The sequence below is a fragment of the Homarus americanus genome, unplaced genomic scaffold, assembly GCF_018991925.1.
Source record: "Homarus americanus isolate GMGI-L3 unplaced genomic scaffold, GMGI_Hamer_2.0 scaffold14512, whole genome shotgun sequence".
NCBI classification, from domain to species: domain Eukaryota; kingdom Metazoa; phylum Arthropoda; class Malacostraca; order Decapoda; family Nephropidae; genus Homarus; species Homarus americanus.
In genome coordinates this window covers 18186-34328 of record NW_024751766.1, presented here as the reverse complement: position 1 = coordinate 34328, position 16143 = coordinate 18186, and the positions used below count along the sequence as shown (strand labels likewise).

At 43.4% G+C, this 16143-nt stretch overlaps 1 protein-coding gene across 1 annotated transcript; it reads right to left on the bottom strand.

Moving 5' to 3' along the window:
• Positions 1-13221: 13221 nt before the first annotated feature.
• LOC121854838 lies at positions 13222-15144 on the bottom strand. The gene is made up of 4 exons (XM_042349636.1): positions 14979-15144; positions 14516-14686; positions 13770-13887; positions 13222-13313 (listed from the first exon to the last, which is right to left on the bottom strand). Exons 1-4 carry the CDS (start codon positions 15084-15086, stop codon positions 13222-13224), a joined length of 489 nt encoding a protein of 162 aa, XP_042205570.1. The 5' UTR covers positions 15087-15144.
• Between the last annotated feature and the right edge of the window lie 999 nt (positions 15145-16143).

Sequence of the window (16143 nt, the reverse complement as noted above, 5' to 3'; positions counted from 1 at the left end):
GACTTCTGGTGGGACACGGGAGCCACCCATCCTGCCCTGCGACTGGTGTCACCAGGTGCAGCCTCACCACCACCTAGACCAGTCACTGAGAGCTCGGCTGCTGAACACCGTGGCGGAGTATCAGCCCACCATGCGTGGCCGCCTGAGGCTCAGCTCCATTACAGCAACGGCGTGTGCTGGAGCCCTTCTGGGTGGTGTTGGACCCCGGTATACCCATCATAGGCATGGATGTGTTCACTGGTATAATTGTGCCCTGTCTATCAACAGCACACATCCAAAAATGTTCATCCAGCGTCCGTTGAGACAGAACGCCGCCATTTACAACCCTGTCAACGTGAACTGTCTCATCCAGGTGACCTGCAGGTCAGGCCGAGTGGGCGACGTTAGACACAGGCTCCTCCTGCTTCGTCTCCACACCGTCGCCCACAAACCCGGCTGACCATAATCCCCTGTCAGCCAAACGTCGTCCTGGGATTCACACCATCACGGGTACGGCCCAGATGGTCGGGTACGCCTTTCGCTTACCTCACCTTCCTGGGCAGGTCATCACGCGCCCTGTGTCAAGGAGCACCAGGACGAGCAATCATCGGCCTCGACGCCCTTCTCCCCCCAGACTCAGCATGAACTTCTGTGGAGGAGGAGGAGGAGGAGACCTGAGGCCCTTAGTCTCTTATATCATTACCCTTTTCCTTTTCCTTACCCTTCATTATATCCTATGTTTTTACTATATACTTCGTCTATATTTCATTATATACTCTTACTTTTTTTCATATCCTTACATTTTATATACTTTTTGAGTATATTTCAACCAACCAGTAGTTTTAAACTTGTTTTTTATATATTACTATTTTGACTACTTTAAAAACTGTTATGTTTCTATTACTTTCCATCCCTTACTTATAAGCACCTACTTTTCAACTCTTACTTACAAAACTACTTTTTACCTAATTAATATAGTAACTGCTTGTATACTACTATTCATTTTTTAAACACTTATTACTTCTATAGTTAATTTTTCCCCATAAGGTTAAATTAATATAAAAAAAATTAATTGCAATTTATTAAATAATATAATTGGTCAATATACTCGTATTGACACTATTAAATGTACTGGACATTACTGAGGCTATTGGACAAAATAAAATGTATTAGATAAGTTTTTATACAGACAAAAAAACTTATCGATCAATATTTAACAAAGTATAAACAGAAAGACTTGATCAGATACATTCAAAGTTTATCATAATATTCCCATTTATTCTATCAGATCTGAATTATTACTAATGCTATTAATAACTATTAACAAAACCTCATTTTAAAAACATAAAAAATAATCCTAAAAACCTTGGAAAAACAGATTAAATTAAAATTAAAATTCAAAAATATGCCGAACGAGAAAAACTTTCGAGGCCATGACCAGATCCTTCTTGTTTATCTTCCTTATAGAATCTATAGGAGGGTTCAGTAGTACGTGAATCCCTGAATATTCATCATTTAATCTCATCATCCGTTAAATATGAAAATGGCATCGATGTCAAGGTGTCATTCATATTTTCTGACATATTTTCGCCTGTTGAGGATTTTGGATTCAGGGGGCATTTGTATAAGGTCGAGTCTATAAGGTGGGTTTGGTTGTACATCGGGTTCGATTCTTCTTGCTGGACGTCGGCTAGTAAAATGAATCTCGCTTTAGTGTGTTTCAATACTCCTTTATCCAGCCTGACCCTCTCGAAACCCTTGTGGTATACGACCAGATAGCCTTTCTAAAACCTGGAAAACAGAGTAAAAAAACGAAATATAATCATCTATATATTACAGGTAGATGAGGATTATGGGTTAATTATAGGTTATTCATATAATGACAGGTATTCATATATTAGGTGAGATATATAAATTAGTTATAGTTTATATTAGTAAATATATGACCAGGTGATATAGACAAGACTCACAGGTAGTTAATTAGATGTATATTATAGGTGAAATATATATGGTGATGATTTAGGGATGTGTTGAATGAAATAAACAATGTATTTTTTCACAAGTGTTTAAATCAGTTCGCAAGAAGTAGTTATGGTTTCAGTATATTTCACAGCATTCATTAATTAAAATCTATTTCAAGATGATCATTGACGTGCATCTAATTACTGCAGGTAGACATTCTTACCTGGTTGTAATAAATCAGGGTTAGTAATAAATAATTGAACTTAATATGAGACTTTAATCGTGTATATGTGAGTGTGTGTGGGAGTGTGTGTGTGTGTGTGTGTGTGTGTGTGGAGGTGGAGTGAGTGTGTGTGTGTGTGTGTGTGTGTGTGTGTGTGTGTGTGTGAGTGTGTGTGTGTGTGTGTGTGTGATTGTGTGTGTGGGTGACGGAGGGTCACTGTCAATAGGATAGAGTCACCCCTGTCATACCACTGTCATGCAGGCTGTCATGCACCAGATCCCATGCACTTGATGTTTGAGTCGTCCCACGCCTCGACTAGACCTTCCACCACGCTGGGTTGCACTTTTAGGCGTCTTAGAAGTACTCGAGTCTAAGGTTGAAGGCTGCCAAGTGGTGGTATGGACATCAGTGCTAGAGGTGGTAGGAGCGGCTGCGGTGTCAGTGATGTCAAGAGGTGCTGTGTGATGTCAGTAGTGGAAGATGATGTTGTTGTCGTTTTGAGTTCATCCTCCAGTTTCTTGATCTTAGCCTTGACTGTGTAAGGAGAGAGTCAAGTATTACCTCCCACTTGAAGCAGTAATGAGAAAGAAGTATATTCCTCTAGTTCTATATTGATCTGAGAAATATATCTATAGAATAATTAGAGAAATATACACACCTTATATAACTATGATCCTGTTTATTTATCTCTCAATCTATATTTCTCACATACACGTAGGACCCACAAAAGCTTCTCTCAGCAGGGAGATGGAGAGGAAGGTAGAGGTGAGGGAATATTCTCTCTCTCTCTCTCTCTCTCTCTCTCTCTCTCAGCAGGGGAGATGGAGAGGAAGGGAGGAGGAGGCATTCCTCTCTCTCTCTCTCTCTCTCTCTCTCTCTCAGCAGGGAGATGGAGAGGGAGGAGAGGTGAGGTACACTCTCTCTCTCTCTCTCTCAGCAGGAGATGGAGAGGAAGGAGAGGTGAGGGTCATTCTCTTCTCTCTCTCTCTCACTCACAGGTCAGGTCCATGACGGTGACGGCGACGATGAAGCAGATGAGGGGGAGACAGGAACCCGATCACTCTTATAAGTGTCTTCTCATCTCTCGAGCGATGACGCCACGCCATCTTGGCTTTCTGACTGTGGTGAGGGAGAAGAGAGGGTCTTAGCGAGGGGTCTTAGTTGGAGGGGGTCTTAGTTGGAGGGTCTTAGTTGGAGGGGTCTTTGTTTGAGGGGTCTTGGTTGAGGGGTGTCAGTTGGAGGGTCTTTGTTTGAGGGTGTCAGTTGAGGGGTCTTTGAAGGGGTCTTTGTTGGAGGGGTCTTAGTTTGAGGAGGTCTTTGAAGGGTTCTTAGTTGGGGGGTCTTAGTTTGAGGAGGTCTTGAAGGGTCTTAGTTGGAGGGTCTTAGTTTGAGGAGGTCTTAGGGGTCTTAGTTTAATGTCGTATAATTTAGGTGATGAACACGAGAGTAAAAACAGACATGCAAATTATAAGAGGAACTGCTTGTTAAAACCCACCTCTCTGCGATTCAACATAAGCATTGCAATAATAATAATAATAATAATAATAATAATAATAATAATAATAATAATAATAATAATGATAATAATAATAATAATAATAATAATAATAATAATAATAATAATAATAATAATAATAATAATAATAATAATAATAATAATAATAATAATAATAATAATAATAATAATAATAATAATAATAATAATAATAATAATAATAATAATAATAATAATAATAATAATAATAATAATAATAATAATAATAATAATAATAATAATAATAATGGATTATTTTTCACAATTACCAAAAGTTAAACATAAACTTGCATCTCAGCACCAATCAGCTTCCAGGTGCGAATTATTACAGCCAATCAACTTCTAGATACGAACCATGACAAAACTGACAACCAATCACCTTCCAGAAACGAATTATTTCAACCAATGGACTCCCAGACATTAACTATTTCAGCCAATCAGCTCCTGTGACACAAACTATTTCAGCCAATCAGCTCCCAGATGATGAAATTACAGCCAATCAACGTCGTACCCATTCTTGCACGTCTCTATCTGTCTGTCTCAATGAGGGACGTCTCTCTCCTTCAAAACACCTACGGCCATTTTTGTGATTTTAGGATTTTTAGGATTAATCTTGGTATTTTAGGGATTTTTAGGGTCCAGCAGCTTCCCTTTTAACTATTTAGGACTGAACACATGACATTGTTCTTGTTCATCATTGTCATTGAACACAAGTGTAGGGAGTGAATAACACACACACACACGCACACACTTGTTCACCACTGTCAGTGAACAATTAGAACACCACATAATGTTCTTCAAGCACGAAAATGAACACAATGAACACCACACACTGTTCTTCAAGCACGAAAATGAACACAAGAAACACCACACTGTTCTTCAAGCACGAAAATGAACACAAGAAACACTACACACAGTTTTTCAAGCACAAATGAACACAAAGAATACGACACTTTGTCTCAACAGATGCAGGTGAACAAAACTGAACATAACACGGAGATAACGACTAACCAATACCAATGGGGAGAGACGCGTTTCTCCATGACTGCTGGAGGTAACTGAGCCTGACGATACTTGGTGTTTGTTTACATACTTGGGTGATCCTCCTCTCCTCCTTCTCTCACTGTTTCCTTCCTTCCTTCTTCCTCTCTTCTTACGTTGCTTCAGTTCCTTCCTCCCTCCTTTCTTTCCTTCGTCCTCCTCCTTCCTTCCTTCCTTCCCACTCCTTTCCTTCCTCCCTCCCTCCTCCTTTTTCCTCCTCCCTCTCTACCTCCTTTCTTATACCGTCTCTCTCTCTCTCTCTCTCTCTCTCTCTCTCTCTCTCCAAAAACCCGTCAACTCAACAATGACAAGGATGGAAATTGATGGATTCACAAACCATTGAGGAGGGAGGCAGGGAGAGAGGGAGGAGGGAGGAAGGGGGGGAGGGAGGGAGGAAGGGAAGGAGGAGGGAGGAAAGGAAGGGAGGAGGGAGGAAGGAGGAGGGAGGAGGGAGGAGGAGGAGGAAGGAGGAGAGAGGGAAGGAGGAGGAGAGGAAAGGGTGGAGGAGGGAAGGAGAGAGGAAGGAAGGGGAGGGAAGGAAGGAAGGAGGAAGGAGGGAGGAGGAGGAAAGGGGGGGAGGGAGGAAGGAAGGAGGAAGGAAGGGGAGGGAAGGAAGGAGGAGGAAGGAGGGAGGAGGGAGGGAGAGAGGGAGGGAAGGAAGGAGGGAAGGAGGAGGGAGGAAGGAGGAGGAAGAAAGGGTAAATATACAAAATAAAAATAAAAAAATAAATAAAAACGAATTAAACTGAAAACTAAATCAGATAAATAAACACAAAGGAGGAAATGAGAGAAAACGAAGATAATTGAAGGCACAGGAGAAAAAAGAAGAAGAATGAATGAATATAATTAAATGATAAGAGCAGTGTGGTCATCCGTGTGTGTATATGTGTGTGTGTGTGTGTGTGTGTGTGTGTGTGTGTGTGTGTGTGTGTGTGTGTGTGTGTGTGTGTGTGTGTGTGTGTGTGTGTGTGTGTGTGTGTGTGTGTGTGTGTGTGTGTGTGTGTTTTGTTGCATCTCACACCTGGTAAGCTGTGTGTGCTGTAAGGCTCAACATATGCAACAAGAACTTCCTCATTCACATCTCCTCATCCTTCCACCCCACCTCACCCCTCACCTCTCCTCACCCCACCTCATCTCACCTCTCCCTCACCCTCACCTCCCCTCACCCCACCTCACCCTCACCCCACTCACCCCACCCTCACCTGCACCCCTTGCCTCACCTCACCTCACCTCACCTCACCTCTCACCCCACCTCACCTCACCCTCACCACTCACCACCCTCACTCCTGAGCCTAGCTATAAGGCCAAAGTTTTCTCAATTCCTATCATTTAAGACACTTGAAACTGGGTGGTGGTGGTAGTGTGGTGGTGTGGTGGTGTGGTATTGTGGTGGTGTAGTGTGTGGTAGTGTGGTGATGTGGTATTGTGTGGTGGTAATATCTGCGGGAAGAGATCTAGCAGCCTAACATTAATGAAACAGGACACACACACACACACACACACACACACACACACACACACACACACACACACACACACACCACACACACACACACACACACACACACACACACACACACACACACACACACACACACACATAAAGTAGGTCTTATTTGAAGGTCAACACAAGTGAAGAACAACTAAAGCTTATCTAAGGCCTCTGTCACTTTAGCTGAAATAGTGGGACGTGTAGTCAGTGAGAAAGTGAGTTAGTGAGAAAGTGAGTTATGAGAAAGGTGAGTAGGAGAAAGGTGAAAGGAGTGCATTTAAACAAGTAGAAATATCCACACACACACACACACACACACACACACACACACACACTCAACCTATAACGCTGTGACGTCATACAGGGCTCTCACGCACCCAACACGTCAAATAAATTCTGGAAAATGAGATAAATTAATCTCTCTCATACGACAGAATGTAACCCGGGTGTAATTCACTTTAGTATTTCCCCACCCACTGCTTTCCTTGTTACAGTAACCTGGAATTAGAACCACGTCCTAAATTTTGTGCATTTGTTTCTGTAACCCGGAATTTGTAGCAGATGTTCTCTATATTCTGTGTTTTAACCTGTATTTATCGTTCATGTCCTGGTTGTATTCTTGTTTCTGTAACTTGGAGTTAGTATGAGCTGTCTTGTATTCACCCAGTACCTCCTCAATGAGTTTATTACTGCAACCCGGAAAAAGGAGGAGGAGGAGGGGGTATGAAAGGAGGAGGAGGAGGAGGATGCATATGAGGAAGAAGAAGAAGAAGGAGAGAAAGAAGGAGAGTGTACAAGGAACAATTTGTGGGAAACAGAAGGGTTTCGGCCTTGAACACTCCCGTGGAGACCCTGTTGCTTCTTCTTCCCTCTTCTTCTTCTTCTTCTTCTTCTTCTTCTTCTTCTTCTTCTTCTTCTTCTTCTTCTTCTTCTTCTTCTTCTTCTTCATTCTCTTCCTATTCCACCTTTCTCTCCTCATTCCCTTAAGGACTTTCATTACACTTAATCACCTCCCACCCCACCTCTCCTTGGGTGGGTGGGTGGTGAAGCCGCCCACACAGCTGCAGGTCGGCTATAAGTGCCCACCACCTGAACCCCTACCCACCCCCACCCATCCACATCCCAAACACTAAAGATACAAACACACAAACACACACAACACAAACCACAAACACACACATACACACACACACACACACACACAAACACACACACACACACATTTGAGGGAAGCATATTAATAATAATAATAATAATACTAATACTAATACTTATTAATAATAATAATAATAATAATACAATACTAATAATAATAATAATAATAAAATAATAATAATAATAATAATAATAATGATGATGATGGTGATGGTGAATAATGAAAGGTGATGATGATGATGATGGTAGTGGTGGTGGTGGCTGGTGCTGGTTGCTGGTGCTGGTCGTGCTGGTGTGGTGGTGATGATGATTGGTGATGGTGTGGTGGTGGTGATGATGGTGTGGTGTTGGTGGTGGCTGGTGGTGTTGTGGTGGCTGGTGGCAGTGTGGTGTGATGTGGTGATGTGCTGGTGGTTGGTGGTGGTGGTGGTGCTGGTGTGGTGGTGTGCAGTGGTGGTGGTGTGGTGGTGGTGGTGTGGTGGTGGTGGTGGCTGGTGGCAGTGGCTGGTGCTGGTGCTGGTGTGGTGGCAGTGGCAGTGGTGGTGTGTGGTGGTGGTGGTGGTGGTGGTGGTGTGTGGTGTGTGGTGGTGCTGGTGCTGGTGTGGTGGCTGGTGGCTGGTGGCTGCGTGGTGTGGGGTGTGGTGCTGGTGGTGGTGTGTGTGGTGTGGTGTGTGATGGTGGTGGTGGTGGTGGTGGTGGTGGTGCTGGTGGCTGGTGTGGTGCTGGTGTGGGTGGTGGTGGTGGTGGTGGTGGTGTGTGGTGGTGGGCAGTGCAGTTGTGGTGGTGGTGGTGGTGTGGGTGGTGGTGGTGGTGGTGCATGTGGTGGTGGCAGTGCTGGTGCAGTGTGGTGGCTGGTGGCTGGTGATGGTGGTGGTGATGGTGTGGTGTGGTGTGGTGTGGTGGCCAGTGCTGTGTGTGTGTGTGTGGTGTGTGTGGTGCTAGTGCTAATACTAATAATAATACTATACTAATACTAATACTATACTAATACTATACTAATAATAATAATAATATTAATAATAATATACTATACTAATACTAATACTATTATACTAATACTAATATATATATATATATATATATATATACTATACTATACTATACTATACTAATATATATATATATATATATATATATATACTATACTATAATTATAATATATACTAATACTATACTATACTATACTATACTATACATAATATATACTAATACTATACTATACTATACTATATATATTATATATACTAATACTAATAATAATAATAATATAATAATAATATCAACAGGTTGCGTCATCTGGAATTCTTAAGATTGCTTCACTGAATTCTCTAAGTGATAAGATTACACTACGTCCTCAAGTCTAGATCACATATGTAGCTTGCGTCACGTGTGTAGCCTTACGTCAAATGTGTAGCTTTGTGTCACATATGTAACCTTGCGTCATATGTGTAGTTTTGCGTCATAGCATAGCCTTGCATGATATGTGTAGCGCATGATATGTAGTTTGCGTCATATGTGTAGCCTTGCATCACATGTGTAGCCTTGCATCATATGTGTAGCCTTGCATCACATGTGTGCTTGCATCACATGTGTAGCCTTGCATCATATGTGTAGCCTTGCATGTGTGTTATGTTGCATTAGGCACACATGAGTCATTGGTCTAACCCTGTGATAAGGAACATATGTGCTACTTCAGCCACATATGTGCTACGTCAGCCACATATGTGTTATCTTTCACTAATACATATGGAATGCTGGGTAAATATGTGGCTTTTATGTGTATATGTTGGTAAATATGTGGGTATATGTGAACCGAGCACATATGTGACTTTGCTTTTATTAAACATGTGAATTTTTGCACACACACACACACACACACACACACACACACACACACACACACACACACGGAAACCAGCCTTATTATGGGCGTGTCTCTGCGTGTGTACATATGAAAAATACACATATGAGGTATATATGTACGTGTTATTGAGCGCGTGTACGTATAAGAGTGTTATGTATGTATGTATGTAAGTAAGATATTTTGGCAGTGAATGACATCTAACAATTTCTCTCAATAATAGATAAATCGTTGTTGTGTGTGTATGTGTGTGTGTGTGTGTGTGTGTGTGTGTGTGTGTGTGTGTGAAGAACAAGCATTGAGAAGGGTTTAGAAGAGACTAAATTAATATGACACTCTGAAGCAATGACGGAAGCACGGAAAAGACGAACGGACGGACGAATGGACAGACGGAAGGACGAACGAACGGACGGACGGACGGACGGACGGACGGACAGACGGACGGACGGACGAACGGACGGACGACTGAACGGACGGACGGACGGACGGACAGACGGCCGGACATAGCCCCAAAAGCTTACCTTGTCTCACTTACTAGCAGCTGCAGCCTCCGAGACACACAACCAGATACATGTGATGGCTGAAGCGACGACCAAGAGGAGGAAGGAAGGGGAAGAGGAGGAGGAGGAACAGGAGGAACAGGTAGAGCCCTTCTGGGTGTACTGAAGAACAGGTGGAACAAGAGGAACAAGAGGAACAGGTGTAACAGGTGGAATAGGTAGAGCCCTCTAGGGTGTGCTGTTGCCACTATCCTCTTTACTCACTATACTAACTACTGAGCTTAACTGTGGCGTGTAGGGGCTTATCTTACAATGGGGGTGGGGGCGTGTGGGGTGTGGCGTAGGGGGGGGGGCGTGTGGGGGAGGAGAGGAGGAATTTGATTGGGCGCGTGATATGGGGAGAGTGTTATCTAAGGAGGACATGGGGTGGTGGGGGGTGGTGGGGGGTGGAGGAAAGTGAATGGGGTCGCTCAGGGGTGGCTGTGTGAGGAGTGGAATAGGTGGAGAAGAAGGAAGATGTGAGAGGAGAAGAGGAATAAGTGGAGGAAGACGGAGATAAGGAGAAAAAGAGGATTACTCACATTCAGTCATGTCTAGAGGGCGTCGTGTCATTGTTCACACACACACACACACACACACACACACACACACACACACACACACACACACACACCGGACTCTACTCTCTACCATTACCGTGTATGTATTCCCAAGCGAGGAGTCAAGTTTACTGTGTGGTAACCGTATGTCTTATCACGTCTCCCACCCACCAAAGTGCCATATTCTCCCTACTGGCACTAGAACTTCCCTCCATTAGTGCCAGTCCCCACGATGCTAGTTCCGTCTCAGTGCCAGGTCACCTCACAGTGCCAACTCTCATTCCCAACCCCAATTTCATCCTCGTAGTGCCAGGTAGCCCCCTCTACCCTCCCTCCTCCTTGGTGCTTGAGGTAGGGGTGACACCATGGCACTATATGTTAACAGTGCCACCTCTCTCAAGGTCATGTGATGCTGTAATTGTTGTGGTGAGTGCCATTGTTGTGGGCAGGTGGGTGTGCCTGTGATGACACACACACACACACACACACACACACGCACACACACACACACACACACACAACAACACACACACACACACACACACACACTCATCATGCCCTGTGATAGCAAGAACATATATAATTTATCACAGGACGGGACCACGATAACACGGGCTGTTAGTTCATGTTAGTGTGTGTGTGTGTGTGTGTGTGTGTGTGTGTGTGTGTGTGTGTGTGTGTGTGTGTGTGTGTGTGTGTGTGTGTGTGTGTGTGTGTGTGTGTGTGTGTGTGTGTGTGTGTGTGTGTGTGTGTGTTGTTAACTTTCTAATTCATTAATTATCGTGAAGAAAAATAAGACATGTATCATAACACACACACACACACACACACACACACACACACACACACACACACACACAGTATACTTACATAACATTACAAGGAGTCATAGTAGACTTTACTTAATTATCACAATACTTGACCTGACTTGATACCAACAAGTGGCTTGGATAAATCACTAGAATGAGGTCACGTTATTGAAAGGTCAAATCAGGTTACAGAATAATAAATCAGTCTAAACAAAATTAATCATATTTACTGATTTAATCTCCTGAATATATGTTTGGTGGTTGAGGACAGAATAAACTATCTTATATATTCTAATTCATCTTTTCCTCTTGTCTTCACTCAAAACACCATAACACACGCACCAAAATATTTTCCCAATTGTTATTTTTACCGAGTTTCTTCTTCTTTAGTTGTTTTGTTTTGTTATTATTATCCTCTTAACCACTCAGCACAAAATGGACGACGTGCGACCATCATTCTTCGCCACGATACACTGACGTTTCCTCTCACCTTCTATCTGTTTTTGCCAACCAACAGGAAGCCACAGAAGAGCTGCTGACACTAGCGGGAATGTCGTCATGGCAACAGCTAATAGGAAACCAGCTAAGAACAAGGAGTAATTCTTATTGGATCAGCACTCGCATGGCGTGGCTTTAGTGATAGGTAACACCAACTTTGTAAGGTTAGGATAAGGTGATTAGTCAAGTGGTGGGGCCAATGAGTGCAAGTCATGGTATTCAGGACCAATCAGAGCACTGATGCCCTTATAGACGTGGATTCTACCAATTGAATCCCAAGACGAGATTCTTAAGATTCTCGTAAGATAAATTTACTTTGATTTTGAGACTGCATGACGGGTCCAGCTGGTGCATGACGGGTCCAGCTGGTGCACATATGGTCCAGCTGGTGATGAAGGTCCAGCTGGCATGACAGGTCCAGCTGGTGCATGACAGGTCCAGCTGTTGCATGACAGGTCCAGCTGGTGCATGACGGGTCCAGCTGTTGCATGACAGGTCCAGCTGGTGCATGACAGGTCCAAGCTGATGATGACAGGTCCAGCTGATGCACGACAGGTCCAGCTGGTGTATGGCAGGTCCAGCTGGTGCATGACAGGTCCAGCTGGTGCATGACAGGTCCAGCTGGTGCATGACAGGTCCAGCTGGTGCATGACAGGTCCAGCTGGTGCATGACAGGTCCAGCTGGTGCATGACAGGTCCAGCTGGTGCATGACAGGTCCAGCTGGTGCATGACGGGAGTGTCAAGTGGTGCCAATGAGACTCATAGTGCCTGGTAATGACGAGGCATTGTGACCACCTTCCTCTTCTCCTCACTACCCGTGTACACCTTGCCTAACCTAACCTAACCAAACCTAACCAAACCTAACGTACACCTAACCAAACCTAACTTATACTTTACTAACACCAAATAAAACAATAAAACAAAGTTAAACCAATCACTCACCGTTTACGTCGGCGAGATGTCACCATTCGCCGAGGTTGATGAATCCAATAAAAGTCAAAAGAAAAGAAAAAAAACTATGAGACACAAATCCAAGTTGGAATGTTTGTTTTGGTCTGGTAGCGTCCAGATGATAAGCCGAGGAGAGTCAGACTAGTCCCTGCTGTGTTGGCCCCTCCAGTCACCCGCTGTGTCAACCCTCGTGGAATTCAGTCCTGTTTATCTGGTTTGGTCTTTGTAAATTTCTATACTTGTTGTTGTTTCAGTTGTTATCGTTATTTGGGGTTATTATTTTCATTGTTATTTTAACTCGGTATAGCCTGAAGGATAATAAGGTCTCTATGATATTTTTATTTTGTTTATCATTGTTTGTTTACCTATGCTGTCTTAGTACTATGTCAATGTTAATTTATATATATTTTTACTATATTATTCTATCTATTTGTGTTATTATTATTATTATTATTTCTTACTATATTTCAGTCTTAATTTTTTTACGAACGCAATTTGATTTTCCATTGTTTACATTCGTGAGAGAGAGAGAGAGAGAGAGAGTGGCAGAGAAACTCATCATGAAACACCTGTCCATACACCTGTCCACCGCTACTGTCCATACACCTGTCCGTCGCTACTCTCCGTACACCTGGACGTGACACAGGGCGATGCTGCCTCCTGATGAGTAAGTCTTGTGGAAGGTTATGTACTGTCCTGTAGCCGCCACTGTAACGGGAGGGGGAGACTGTAATTAGTTCTGTAACACAATGCTGGACTACTACTACTACTACTACTACTACTACTGCTACTACAACTATTCCATCTCTTACTTCTGACAACAATCAACCACAATTTACACCCTTTACCATCATCTACACCCCCACCACCTACACCCCCCCACCACCTACACCCGACCCCACCACCTACACCCCCACCACCTACACCCCCCACCACCCACACCCTCCACCACCTCACCAGACCCCACCACCTCCTACACACACCACACCCACACCCCCCACCACCTACACCGACCCCACCACCTCCCCACACACCCCACCACCCACACCCTCCACCACCACACACAGACCCCACCACCTCCTACACACCCCACCCCCACCCCACCCACCACCACCACCCCACCCACCACCACCACCCCCTACACCCCATAGGACTTGAGGATACGCCCCAACAAGATAGGACTCTGGGATCCTTTGGGAACTGTAGGAGAAATAGGATATGACTGTACTGTGTTGGTCGTGGTAATTAAGGAGTCCTGTGCGTAGTTACCTGTGTTGCCCACCTGTAAATGAAGCAACTTGTAAAAAGGCTGTAAATCATCGGTGTCGTTAATCTGTAAATGAAAGAACTTTGTAAATAAGGGACATATTTGTAAATGATGCCTGTTTTGATGTTAATGACCATTAATAGTTGTTGTCTAGTAGTTAAAGTCCCCCAAAACACATAAACAACAACAATCCTACATAAACTTACTTCTAACAACCATTAATAGTTGTTGTCTAGTAGTTAAAGTCCCCCAAAACACATAAACAACAACAATCCTACATAAACTTACTTCTAACAACCATTAATAGTTGTTGTCTAGTAGTTAAAGTCCCCCAAAACACATAAACAACAACAATCCTACATAAACTTACTTCTAACAACCATTAATAGTTGTTGTCTAGTAGTTAAAGTCCCCCAAAACACATAAACAACAACAATCCTACATAAACTTACTTCTAACAACCATTAATAGTTGTTGTCTAGTAGTTAAAGTCCCCCAAAACACATAAACAACAACAATCCTACATAAACTTACTTCTAACAACCATTAATAGTTGTTGTCTAGTAGTTAAAGTCCCCCATAACACATAAAAAAAAACCCCACAGCATCAAAGAAAACGTTTCTATCTCAAGGGGTAACTAACATATATCTCTAAGCTCTTGAAGTTCGGCGCACGGTGACTGATGGAAGCAGTGACGACAATGAGGGTGATAGTCTTCTCTTGTCTCAGGTTTATGGTGATGTGGGGATCCTTACTGGCCTCTGTAGTGGGACAGTCGTATTTAGAGGTCCGTGTGCCTAGAGTTCCGTCCACCTGTTGGGGAGATGGGGTGGGGAGGAGGGTGGGGAGTTGGGAGGGAAGAGAGAGATAGGTAGGAGGGATTTTGAGTTGGGGAGATAGGTGGGGAGGAGGTAAGAGAGATAGGGAATAGGTCGGGGGTATAGGAAGGAGGATGGTGAGGGAAGAAAAGGATGAAATATGGTAATAATAATAAAATTGATAATAACTTTAATAATTAATAAGATAATGAAAGATATGTATTGATTATATTGAACACACACACACACACATACACACTCACACACACACTCACACACACACTTACCAGGGCACTATAGGGCACGGGGTAGTCTGTATGGTTGGGTATTCCCGTGACCTCAGCATTGAGTGCCAAGTCCTCCAAGATGGTGCCATTAGTGTGTGCCATTATCATGTCACCGCCCACGTCCTGCAGTGCCGCCCCTTGTGGGAGTGGACCAGCGTATAGGAGACACAGCCCATCTGAAGGAGGGGAAGAAGGAGGTGGTGGAGGAGGAGGTGGAGGAGGAGATGGTGGTGGAGGTGGTGGTGGAAGAGGAGGAGGAGGAGGAGGTGGTGGGTGGAAGAGGAGGAGGAGGAGGAGGTGGAGGAGGAGGTGGGAGGAGGAGGTGGAGAGGGAGGAGGAGGAGGTGGAGGAGGAGATGGTGGTGGAGGAGGAGGTGGAAGAGGAGGAGGAGGAGGAGGAGGAGGTAGAGATGGAGGAAGAAGAGGAGAAAGAAGATAAGTTAGGTTAGATTAAGTTAAATCAGATTAACAATAAAAAAATCAATCATTAACTGAAATAAACTCAGGTAGCCAATCAACAGGTAAACCAACTCACTCACTGGGCACCCTGAAGAAGGTACAGGCGGCCTCTTGACCACACAGGAGGCCACAGTATGAGAGGGCAAGGGAGAGGCCGCGAGGTATTACAGACTTCTCGATAAGGGTGACACTCGTGCTGTTGCTGTAGAAGAACTGGGGGCAAGATAGTGTTATGTAGTGAGTAGAGAATATGTGGTATTTTATGTAGTTTTGTAGTGTTATGTATGTTGTTTGTATACCTGTAGTGTCTATGTATTATGTAGAAAAAAAATAAAATCATACAGTTTTTGGAATCAACTGAAGATTAATCCTTCAATTTATTTCACCTGAAGATTCAACACCCTAACCTAACCCACTTCAGCTGTTGTTTTTAATGATAAGATAATGGCCGGTGGGTTATAGAAGCTGTTAATAGTGAATCACCTTCTGTGTGTGTGTGTTGTTACGACCGTGTTGTATTTTTCTATTGTTATATATATAACACGCTTCCATGTTGTTCCATATTATTCCTGTAATGATGTTGTTGTATTTACTATTATATATTCTAGTCACCTTAACCTGTGCTGTTAAGGTTTTAACTGTTATTATTTGTTCAAACCCATTTAGTATTGTAACAAGCATTCTTTGTTCTCTAACGACCATCTGCA

Coding starts and splice junctions, on each gene's coding strand:
- LOC121854838 (XM_042349636.1), bottom strand. CDS start 15,086: ATGATAATGGCACACACTAATGGCACCATCTTGGAGGACTTGGCACTC. Junction 14,687..14,978: donor CCGTGCCCTATAGTGCCCTG/GTAAGTGTGTGT, acceptor TCTCCCCAACAG/GTGGACGGAACTCTAGGCAC. Junction 13,888..14,515: donor TCAAGAGCTTAGAGATATAT/GTTAGTTACCCC, acceptor CTTCATTTACAG/GTGGGCAACACAGGTAACTA.